Source organism: Triturus cristatus, chromosome 1_2, assembly GCF_964204655.1.
Source record: "Triturus cristatus chromosome 1_2, aTriCri1.1, whole genome shotgun sequence".
Taxonomy (NCBI): Eukaryota; Metazoa; Chordata; class Amphibia; order Caudata; family Salamandridae; genus Triturus; species Triturus cristatus.
Genome location: NC_140580.1, coordinates 767,553,435 through 767,566,158, shown reverse-complemented (window position 1 = coordinate 767,566,158; position 12,724 = coordinate 767,553,435). Strand labels below are relative to the sequence as shown.

General features: G+C 47.3%; 1 protein-coding gene across 1 annotated transcript in view; it reads right to left on the bottom strand.

Annotated features, from left to right (window-relative positions):
• The window catches only part of DRGX (dorsal root ganglia homeobox), a 111,402-nt gene that overhangs the window by 51,109 nt on the left and 47,569 nt on the right, over positions 1 to 12,724 (bottom strand). Inside the window, exons 3-4 of the mRNA XM_085615160.1 lie at positions 6,064 to 6,161; positions 4,104 to 4,205 (exon numbers count right to left, since the gene is read on the bottom strand). Of these exons, the coding sequence (XP_085471286.1) occupies positions 4,104 to 4,205; positions 6,064 to 6,161 (200 nt within the window). The remainder of the gene's footprint in view (positions 1 to 4,103; positions 4,206 to 6,063; positions 6,162 to 12,724) is intronic.

The window sequence follows — 12,724 nt, the reverse complement described above, 5'->3', positions numbered from 1 at the left end:
CGAGGGCAGGTACTGCATGGGAAGCGCATAACTAACAAAAGAGGGGCAGTGGGGTGGCAGCAGGGGCAGAAGAAGTGAACACAACTGGAAGGAAGCAGGGTCTAGTGGTGAAAGCTGGGGTTGTAGCAGAAGAAGTGTGCACCACAGTTTAAGGAATAGGGGCAGAAAAAAATAGCTCATGTATTGAGCAATGCAAAAAACAGACAGAGGTTATTGAAAATGGAATAAAGGGTACGTGAACAGCATTTCTTTATTGCCGGCCTAATAATACTGTTTCAGCTGCAAGACTCACTTAGGTACTCCCCTCTCCACTCACCAGTTAGAGTCCACTACTCATAAGACACTTTAAAGTGGTCACCTTTGGATACTTCCTGGGGCAGGGATTGTGGTCTGACCTCGTACCCTCTGCTCAGCTTATGTGTCCTGAGTTCCTAAAGTCTGCCTTCCCCTTGACAAATGCCAAGTTACCTAAGGTTTTCATTTAAACGATATTGCCTCATCGTCGCTCTCCATGGTACTTCCTGAGTTCAAGAGTAGCCCCCTTCAGCCTCTACCTCAACATACAGTTCACCAATTGCCATATCTGTGGGTGATCAAATATTATGATTTTTTTTATGTCATCTAATTTAAACTGTATTGAGAATTCTGCATTGTGATCACTAACTATGCTCTGTGGGATTGGGTTAGCTCTCTTAGAGAGTTATTACTCACTTCTCTACGGTCGATCGTAAACTAGGTTTATTTGGTTCCTCATTACCACCCTTCACATCATGCATCATTTTGATTCCTCCTTGTGAAGTCAACCCAGCACCTGAAGGCATTCTTATTTGTGAAGCACGCTTATACCCTAAGGTGTCTTGTTGCTGTCTGCCTCTAGATACCAGAAAGAAAAGAAAAGACCAGATCTGGTGTAAAGGTTTCTGATGGAAATGCCAGGTTTTGATTCTTTTTCTAAATAGTTGATGGTGTACAGTACTTTTAATGTTCTCGGGAAGGGTGTTCCAGAATTTAGTTGCTAGGAAGGAAAGAGATCTCCCGCCTTGTCTGGTTAGTCTGATTGTAGGGAGACATACATTATACAGGTTTGCAGACCTTAGGTGGAGCGAATTTTTCTCTAACAAATCTCGGGGGTTCCTTGTGCAGGACTGTGCGAACCATTCATATTGCCGTAAATATGGATCTCTTGTGTATAGGTAACCAGTGCAAGGTCTTCACAAAGTATGAAACAGAATTATACTGTAAAGTCTATAACGGTGCATGCAGCAGCATTTTGTCCCACCTACAGCCTTTGGCAAAGAAATTGGGGAGCACCAAAGTTCAATGAGTTGCTATAATCTAATTGAGATAAGATCATGGTCTGCATGACCATTTTACGAGATGACACAGGAATGAGTGGAACGACTTTCCTAATGGGCGCGCAACATTTGAAGCAATTTGGTTGATCCAAGAGGAAATGAAAGTTTGTTATTACATATAACTCCCAGATTCCTGGCGGAGCTGACCGGTATTGGAGGAGCACCCAGTTCCCCGGGCGACCAGAATGCTGACCAGGCAGTGGCCTGCCTGCCAAACTGGAGCACCTCTGTTTTGTTTCCATTCATCTTAAGGCAGTTGCCATTCATCCAGGGGTTGACCTCACACGTGCATTGCCTGAAATGCAGTGATAGTGACCACTATCTGGGTACCATCAGCATAGGAGATGATGGTGATGATGATGATGATGTGCGCTGAGAGAAACACCCCCAAATCTGTTGCTCTTCTACCTTGTTTTAAGCTCAATCCATAACCAGTGTGATATAGCTTGCTTTACCTCCTGTTTCATAACCTATATTAGGAGTTTACACATAAAGTACAATCAGGCCTTGGACTCTGCAGAGTATGGTTATTTTCACTAGAGCGCCACAATCAGGAAGTAGTGCAACTGAGAAAAGAGTGGCTTGTGATGAAGGAAATACAGGGGATTCAGAATCAGAAACGCATTGTGTTGGCTCTGACAGGTAACTTAAGTATTCATTGCTGGGTGTGGGTCCTGCTCGTTGGGCCACACATGTCACTGCTGTTCATGTCTGACGAAGAGATTGCTGGTCATCAAGGGCACTGGAGCAGATGTGATACATACACTGCGTTGAAGTACCTCTCACTGACATGACGTTGACTAGCGAGTCCAGGTTGTCAAGTTTGTAGTAGCCCTATACCAATAAATTCAATAACTCAGCAGTATGCTTGGTTACCAAATTCCAGGGCCACTAGAATTATGTGATTTTATGGCAGTGCCATTTTTCACACAATTATGGACTTGCCGCACAATCCATCATCGGTTGCATAATCTGCAGATTTTAACAAAAAATTGATTATAACCCAGCTGTGTAAGAGGCCGACTGTACTTGGAAACAGGGCTGCCACACTATACCACTACTTAGCTTGGAGGCTTCACCTACTTAAAAGTAACAGCAATACCGTTCCTCAGCATGACTGGTATATTGACAGCCAGACTGCACAAGGCCTACTCAGTGGGATTGCTAAAGCCTTAATGTCATATCATCAGCAAAAAAGCAGCCTAACCAGATGTATTTCTGGGCACGCCAATGTCGATTTGTGATGGAGAACCACCTGCATGCGCTGTGAGTGGCATCGGTTAAATATGTCTCAATATATCTTGTATATGCAGCTGTTTTAGTCACAGACACAGTCACAGAAATAAACATTGACTACAGCAGCAAGCTCTAGTGGGTATGACTAGACATGGGTTCTGTGTTTTCACACTGTGGCACAGAACACAAACTAGTCCTCATGGACAGACCCTTAGTAGGCTAAAACCAGACTGAGGTTGCTTATATTCCTATCAGGAGGTGGGGCGGCCTGATCATTCCAGCGGTGCTGCTCCTATTGGAGCTGGACCAACAATAATTTGCATACGGCAGGTCTCTGTCTAGAGTGGCATAGTAAGCGAGAAACGATGGTCGGGAATGCGGCCCTAAGCAATCACCTATGACTAGAACAGAGTTGGGCAAGACCCTTGGCCGGATAGTGCCCTGGGCGGAAAGAATCTTGCACCCCTCATAGCAGCTGGTGAATAAAATAAGGTAGCAGGGCATCCATTTTGTATTTGCGGGTCATTGCAGTAACTGACCTCTGAGCACAATCTTTCAGCATCTCCCCCAAATATTCCGATTCACTCACAGCCTAGCTTGATCACCCCAGGGCCAAGTTGGTGGTGCAAATGGCGGTGTTGGTGTGTGTCAGAGGGGATTGAGATGGGAGGGGAAGGAAGGGGGATAATAGTGTGTAACACAGCACCTGCAGCAAATAAAAAGGATTAAAATCAGTTTAGTCTTAATCACTGGAGTCAAGTAAAAAGGATGCTGCTGTCTGCAGGACTTGAATGCAGACAGCTCCGTGCACCCCTCTGAAAACTGGCACCCTGGGCCTGGTCCCAGCTCGTCCGCGCCAAAAGCCGACCATGGACTGAGATTAATTCAACCATTCCTTCCACCGCCTTGTAGTTTGCTGCTGGAGGTAAACTCCAACTTCTGGATTGGCTTTTGTTACGTCACAGCAGAAAACAAGCGTTGTTTCTTACTGTGGCTAACATATGGGGATGGGACAAGTCAGCGGCGGTCCGTGCAGGTAAGCGCAGTCGTGCTGTGCGTATGGAAAGTCGACAGACTACAGAATGAGGAACATTAAATAAATAAATAATTCCTATTCCGTCATCTGTCAATATATCCCACCGCCCCCCCACACCCCCCCCCCACCCACCGCACTTACGTACACGGACCGCTGGCAACTGTGTGTAATGAATGAATGAAGCATATTTGTGGAGCACACAGCTACTCGGCAAGAGTGTCGGGGCGCCAATAGTTTCGAACTAAAAGACCCGACAACCACACCCTGCACTGGAAGAACCAAGTTTTAAGAAACCATCCACCGTGGCCTGTATTCTGGACTCCCTCTCCCCCTCAACTATTTGACCATTACTTTCAAGCTATGCTCACACGCCCCTTGGTATGTACGAGTGGCGTGGTCATGATAACCCCCCTCCCACACACACAGCGCTCCCACCCTCGCCCGCCGCCCCTTTCCCAGCGCAGAGCCCGGGGTACCTGCACTCGGGCCTCCGTCAGGCTGATCTTCATCGCCAGCTCCTCTCGCGTGAAGACATCTGGGTAGTGAGTCTGGGCGAACACCGCCTCCAGGGCCTCCAGCTGTGGGCAGAACAGAGCAATATTTATATATCAATAACATGCAATATTCATGGGCTCGCGTCACCAAGAGCCACCAGCAGCCGCCAGGCCCGGGGAGCCGCGCCGCGCGCAGCAGACTGAGGGCGGGAGGGGGCGCGGAGGGGCTAAATATCCGTGTACAACCTCCTAGGGGCGCAAACGTACGGGGCGCTGAGGCGGGGACCGTGCGACGAAGGAGGGGCAAAGGAGGGGTTGGTGAAGGTTTTACATCATTTTCACGCCAGTTAATATAGATGTTCTCTGAAAGATTTAATCAGTTCTTTTTTTGCATTTACTTTTTAAATGCGTTTGTCGGACAAGACCAAAGGAAAAAAAATCGCTCAGAATACACATAGTGCAGTCAAGCGCAGATATACTTAAAGGCGTACAGGCATGAAGGTACAGAAAGACACAGGCACAGACAGATACAGGCTTGAGACTGCACATAAATACAGACAAGAGCAAACAAGTCGACGCGGGTGCACTACAGACATACTCAAGTACAATATACAGACACACATTCACACGTGCAGACAGAGACAGGTACTGGCAAAATATATAGATACCTGCAGACAAGGGTAGAAATGGATAAGAACCTAAACAGGCACAGCCAGATTAGGCGCCTTACAGAACATTCATTCATAGCGCGCATCTAAGCGCTAGGCCAGTCTTTTGTTAGTCATGAGTAACCGACTTTTATTTGTTTATGAAAGACGGGAGTGGACTTTGTTACACACTCATACTGGGTCTGTGTTCGTCGCTTTGCATTCGAGACTGGGGTGCCTCGTATAATGCAAGTAAGTCACAAGAATATTGTGTTATAACTTATTTTGTTCGCATTTGTGTACCGCTACAACAATTGACGTGGCTTAGGAGAATGAGCCCCTCGTCACTGCAAACCATTGAGACTTTTCAGGGCCATTATTGTCTACGGACAATGAGAAGTTTTCTTTTCACTAGTTTAGCCATTATACAACGCCAACATTAGGTCAAATTGAAAACAGTTACGTAACCTCCCTCTACCTCAGGCACTTTTTGATATGTTTCACACAGCACATAAATTCACACTTCGGGCCTATTTACGATGTCGGGCGGCGATACCGTCTCAGTCCTGGGACCGACTGACCTCTGGTCGACAGTCCCGACCGCCTAATTAGTATGCGACCGAGACCGAACACTGTTCGGTCGCATTCCTACATTTCCCTAAGGGAGCATGCATTATGGCCATAAAACGGCCATAATACATGCTCCCATAGGGGGAATGGGAGATGCTGTGTATCCCTGCACCCTGTGGCAGGCACCTCACTGGGTGCAGTTATCAACAGGGGGCACCAAAGGTGCCCCTTTGGCCACCAACCTTTGGGATTACGAGCCGGTTCCAACTAGCCGGCGGACTCCTTGAGCCAGTCGGAAGGCAGCCGGAATGACCGGCCAGTTTAGTTTCAGACTGCCAACATTGTAATGTGGGGGTCAGAAAGTTAACCGAGGGGCTGATTACGATGCGGCCCCATAGTGTCATTAAGTATAAAACAGTGAATGATTGCATCGATTCATCAGAAAGAGCAAATGTACAGGTCACTGAAAATGAGACATAACACGAACAAGCACTGGCAAAGCCAATAAATCTGACCTTGACACGCTAGTGCAATGTTTATGTTTTTTTATTGCAAGCACATGCTACAAAAAGAACAGAAAAAAAGAAAATATGGTGACACAGAAACATGGTTGTCACAAGATTGCAATAATAATTTTTAATTTAATAAGTTTTTATAAGTAAGCATAGATTTATTATTCTTAACTCCACTTCTGCAAACCTTGAAAATACAATATAAGAGCTCACCTGCTGAAGGGTGAAAGTTGTCCGGTTCCTCCGTTGTTTCCTGCGCAAAAACCCATCATCAAAATCTGCTGTAGAGTGACTGCCGAAAGGAGCTGAGCCTGAAGGAGAGAAGAATGGGGTGTGAGACACCTAGATATGCTGTGAGACTCCAGAAAGGGCAGGAGCTGGAAGTGAGGCAGAAGGGCCGATACTAGGTAGAAGAGCTGTCAACGTGCACTAAGCCTGCAAATCCAAGAGTGACAATGTGTGGATCACAACGACACGGTGCGGAAACATGGCACAGGGGAGAATGAGAGTCAGGGTAAGAGACATATGAATAGAGAGCCACACGACTAGGGAAAACAGGGGTAAGGTTCAAATAAGTAGAAAAACCTAATAAGGCACAAAAGTTGGGGCAAGAGCTGCAGTGTAAAAGATCCAGGGGCATAAAACAAACCTGGATTATAAAAAAGAAACAGCGATGAGGGATTGGAGAGGATATAGGGGAGATACACATGGGCATACGAGAGGTAGTGTTGCAAGGGTTTTGTCTGTGTTTATTCCATGAATACCTGCGATTGTTTACTCTTATCTCAAAGTTTAAAGTTATTTTATTTGATATTGTATTTCACAAGAGATTGACTGCCGCTTGAGGTCATATCCATAAGAATTAGTGGAGGGGGAACTAAGGGGTTCATGGAAGGTGTCAGAAGGAGTTGAGTAAACTGTTTCTTAACACTGTGGTAGTGACAGTATTAGATTCGGCAAAAGTTCCGTAAGGGTGTGGAAGATTGCAGTTGGCGCCAAAGTCTCCTGGTACTGAGAACAAGTTTCCCTACATACTGTGAAGATGTCACCAGAGTTTGAATAAAATAGCTCTGGTGGATTGTCTATGATGTTTCTAGAGGTAGGGGATGTATTTTCCTTGGACTGTATAAAGTGTCTTCTGGGGTTGGAGAGGATGTGGGATAGGGGGATGTGGCTTCAGAGGCTGTATAAAAGGTGTCCCAAATATGGCAAAATTGCCTCCTGTGGATATGACTCTTACTATATGGTGGAAGTTGTTGCATTATGTCAAAGACAGAGTTTCCTAGTTATAGCAAAGGTTTCTCCTGGAATTTTCGAGGTTCTGTATGAGGATAGGAGAAGCAATAAGTTGTGAATGTGGAACATATCTTCTAGGAATGGGGTGTAAGCTGCATTGGTCTGGGAAGATTTATCATTGGGTCAGGAAAGAAGTAATGCTATGATGGCAGATATGTCTGCTCAGCTTGAAGACAATGTTGGATAAATAGAGTCCTGATGTGAGGGTGATTTCTCCAATGACAAAGGAAGACGTTACTTGGTGATGGGGAAGATTGTCCCAGAGCTAGAGATGAAACATTTTTGAATTGGGTAAAAATAATTCTATGGTTGTGCAGAATTTGTCCTGACATGAAGGAACACCTAGGTGCCGATCACGATCCGGTAAAAAAATTCCCCGTACGACTCGTATCCGGTCTTTTTACCGTACGAATCGCACAAGTGCCGTACAAACTGCCAATTACGATTCGCATGGTAAAAAGTCCATACGAATCGCATTGGGAAGTATTCCCCACACGTCCTCGGGTCGGAAAATGTGTCCGACACGTCCACGGACGATTTACCGTACAAATGTGAAAAGTGAAGTCCGACCGAGGAATTACGATCCATCCCGTGCGTCCGATGTTACAACCGTATGGAAAAAACACCGTCCGCACCGAACTCCCATAGCAACCACGGAGACATGTGCCTGCATACGTGCCGCCCCCCCAGCCCCCGTACGTACGCGCCGACCCCCCCCAGCCCCCGTATGTACGCGCCGCCCCCCCCAGCCCCCGTACGTACGCGCCGCCCCCCCCAGCCCCCGTACGTTCGAGTCATACCCCCGTGTATGTACACCTGTGTACGTGTCGAACCCCCGTGTATGTACACCCATGTACGTGTCGAACCCCCCCGTGTATGTACACCCGTGTACGTGTCGAACGTTCGATTCGTACCCCCACCCGTGTATGTACACCCGTGTACGTGTCGAACCCCCCCGTGTATGTACACCCGTGTACGTTCGACTCGTACCCCCCCCGTGTATGTACACCCATGTACGTGTCGAACCCCCGTGTATGTACACCCGTGTACGTTCGAGTCGTACCCCCACCCGTGTATGAACGGTGCGTACCCCCAGCGCTGGGGGTACGCACCGTACATACCCGGGTGGGGGTACGAGTCGAACGTACACGGGTGTACATACACGGGGGGTTCGACACGTACATGGGTGCACATACACGGGTGGGGGTACGAGTCGAACGTACACGGGTGTACATACACGGGGGGGTTCGACACGTACGCGGGTGTACATACACGGGTGGGGGTACGAGTCGAACGTACACGGGTGTACATACACGGGGGGTTCGACACGTACACGGGTGTACATACACAGGTGGGGGTACGAGTCGAACATACACAGGGGGGTTCGACACGTACACGGGTGTACATACACGGGTGGGGGTACGAGTCGAACGTACACGGGTGTACATACACAGGGGGGTTCGACACGTACACGGGTGTACATACACGGGTGGGGGTACGAGTCGAACGTACACGGGTGTACATACACGGGGGTTCGACACGTACACAGGTGTACATACACGGGTGGGGGTACGAGTCGAACATACACGGGGGGCTCGACACGTACACGGGTGTACATACACGGGTGGGGGTACGAGTCGAACGTACATGGGTGTACATACACGGGGGGGTTCGACACGTACACGGGTGTACATACACGGGTGGGGGTACGAGTCGAACGTACACGGGTGTACATACACGGGGGGGTTCGACACGTACACGGGTGTACATACACGGGTGGGGGTACGAGTCGAACGTACGGGAGCTGGGGGGGTACGAGTCGAACGTACGGGGGCTGGGGGGGTACGTGTCGAACGTTCGATTCGTACCCCCCCCCCGTGTATGTACACCCATGTACGTGTCGAACCCCCCGTGTATGTACACCCGTGTACGTTCGAGTCGTACCCCCACCCGTGTATGTACGGTGCGTACCCCCAGCGCTGGGGGTACGCACCGTACATACACGGGTGGGGGTACGAGTCGAACGTACACGGGTGTACATACACGGGGGGTTCGACACGTACATGGGTGCACATACACGGGTGGGGGTACGAGTCGAACGTACACGGGTGTACATACACGGGGGGGTTTGACACGTACGCGGGTGTACATACACGGGTGGGGGTACGAGTCGAACGTACACGGGTGTACATACACGGGGGGGTTCGACACGTACACGGGTGTACATACACGGGTGGGGGTACGAGTCGAACATACACGGGGGTTCGACACGTACACGGGTGTACATACACGGGTGGGGGTACGAGTCGAACGTACACAGGTGTACATACACGGGGGGTTCGACACGTACACGGGTGTACATACACGGGTGGGGGTACGAGTCGAACGTACACGGGTGTACATACACGGGGGGTTCGACACGTACACGGGTGTACATACACGGGTGGGGGTACGAGTCGAACATACACGGGGGGGTTCGACACGTACACGGGTGTACATACACGGGTGGGGGTACGAGTCGAACGTACACGGGTGTACATACACGGGGGGGTTCGACACGTACACGGGTGTACATACACGGGTGGGGGTACGAGTCGAACGTACACGGGTGTACATACACGGGGGGGTTCGACACGTACACGGGTGTACATACACGGGTGGGGGTACGAGTCGAACGTATGGGAGCTGGGGGGGTATGAGTCGAACGTACGGGGGCTGAGGGGGTACGACTCGAACGTACGGGGGCTGGGGGGGTACGACTCGAACGTACGGGGGCTGGGGGGGGTACGGCGCGTACCGGGCCACCTACTCTGGTCGTTTCGCGACGTACTTCACTTTTCCGGCACTTTTTTGGTGCCGTGAAAATATTGCCGTCCGGACTGCTGTCAGTTCGAATCGTGGTTCCTGGGTCGTGAAACGCTGCCTGACAGCGTCCCGACGTCACGTCGCAGCATTCCCGGAGCACATTCGTATGTATATTTTTGTCGGTCGGTGTTTTTTACGATTCGTACGGAAATGGTGTTTCCATGCGAATCGTAATTCCATGTTTGTGAAGTTTTACGACCGGGTACGAGTCGGACGGAGAAAACGCTCCGACCGACGGTTCGTACCCGGTTTTTGCCAGATCGTAATCGGCACCTTAGTATTTTAAAGAAAAGAGTCTCCAGATCTAAGGTCAAAGTTTAAATTCTGTGGCAGATGGTTTCCCTGTTTGAAGGATAGTTATCCAGAGTTTGGAGGAATCGTGTCTACATATATTAAGAAGTGATTTATGTTCTAAGAGGTCAATATCCCATGTTTTTCTTGGGGAAGAGTTACGGTTAGTGGTGGAACTATTGAAAACTGTAAGGGGAGAAGTAAGAGAGGCTGAAGAGTTTATGGCCAATTGCTGCATACCTGGCCACTATACTTATGGTAAAACACAAAAAAATCCATTCCGATGACAGAGCATTGTACATTTATTTGATGAGAGAAAGCAACATATTCTTCTTCTTATATCTAACACTAATTGACACTTCTATGATTGCAGGTCCATGAGATCTAAACAACCACTTGCAATCAGCAATAGAGCAACCATTAACAAACCACAGCCACAGAAGAACAGTAGCAAGTTCCACTGAAGGGAGCATTTGTCCTCAGTCTCAATCTGCTTTGTGCTAACACTAGAGGGAAAAGGCTGTTGTCCCATCCCTGCTTAGGCCCAAAGCCAGTTACTCGCAGAGCGGGCCTAAATCCCTGAAGTCAAAAATGCTGCCCTGGCAACTTTGGTGCTTCAACTAATTATTTTTGTTGTAAACAATCAAAAATGCAACACTGCACGAATCCATCCATGCAGTGAAGAACAATGCTAAGGAAGAACACCTCATGCGGGTGAAATAGTCCATCCGGAGACTCAATGCAGAGACAGCGGAAGTTTAGTGCCACCTACTAGCAGGCATGGCCAGCCTAGCTCAATCACAGCCTGGATGTGAGGAGCCAGACAGACCAGTCATCTATAAGTCTAAGGGGGTCCAAACGTATTTCGTAGGTATAAATCATTACCAGGTGCTTCCGACGCCGACCTGGAACCTTGTGGACATATACATTCAGACAAACTTTTCCAATGATCTTATACTTTTAAACCTCCAGTTGTGGCTAATATTAACTGCATATCTTTCACATAAGTTTAGTAAATTACTTGAGCTTGTAGTTAGGGTTTTCCTAATTTGTGAACTGGTTTCTAACAAAATATTTAATACACACATTTAATAATGCGTACGGTTAACTGTTTAACATGAGGGGCTTCCACCAATTTCTAAGAGCTAGGTTTAATTAAAACAAATCTTTTGAGGTTGATTGCTTGGCCTTGCTTGATTCTTTTTAATTGTGTTCACTCATACCACTTATATTATATTTACTCTAACCCTGACCACAACCCTCAAACTAAATACCAACTCCAACTGAATCAGCAAAAGGATAAAGTGAATATCAGCAGGAGCAGTGATGAAAGATCATAAGGTTTGTGCTGATTGTACTACTGAATGGCGAAGATATGAATACTGTGCTACAGGAATATCATGGATATCGAAGACCAAAATATCAAAAGGTGAGCGCATATAGAGGAAGTATAGATTTACCATTCCTAACTCCACATCTATGTAACTTGAAAATACATATAACATCAGGTATCAAAAAAATTACTTACTTTCTTTTCAATGTTTTGGTTTTGATATTTTGTCCTCAATAGTTCCAAACCTCAATATCCTATCTTTGATAATCAGAGGGCACACCGTTTATGCCACACAAGTGCAACCTCATGAATTCCATGCTATAGAATGGGGTTTTGTGTGTTTCATTCTTTTTTTCCTGGGATCACTTTTCTATTAAGTTTCTCTCTCTAGAGAGAGAGAGAGACTGGTTTGAGTAGTAAATATTTTACTGGAAATATAAAACCAAGGGGACGCATTTCTTGTTCAAGCAAATCTCCTCCAAGTGCCTCATGTGACTTTTGAGTTCAGGTATGTATTCCATCATGAACAATTTTCACTTTAGATTCCTGCCAAGTGCATTTCATTTCTTCTGTGTAACTTTGTAGAATGTTCATGAAAATTATGGAGATTAATGGAAGTAAATAGTTTGTAGCTTGCCCCCTCCCCTTTTTCAAATCATTAGCAGGACAGGGAACAGTACAGTATGCATTGAAAACGCCAAAAGCGCTGCTGGTAGGCCAGTCACAGGATGCATATGTGGAAACAAGAGCAGGAACATAGGAACAGAAATGAGATGGGCAACGAGCTAGGGAGACACACAGAGAGTGTGGGGAGAGAGAGAGAAATGGAGAGGGACTGACAACAGATCTAGCCAGGTAGAGTGAAAAAGAGAATTTAGGAGAACATAAAAATAGATAAAATTAGGAATAAAAAGGGAGAACAATGATATTTTGAGGAAGGGGGAGTGAATGGAAGATAAAAGACAGGGAGATTGAGTCATAAATGGAAATGGAGAAACACAGGCAGAAAATAAAGACATATGCCCACAATCTCATGCGGTATATTCATGTAAAGTTTGTGGCCAGCATGCCGTCTTCCAGGGCAGTGAA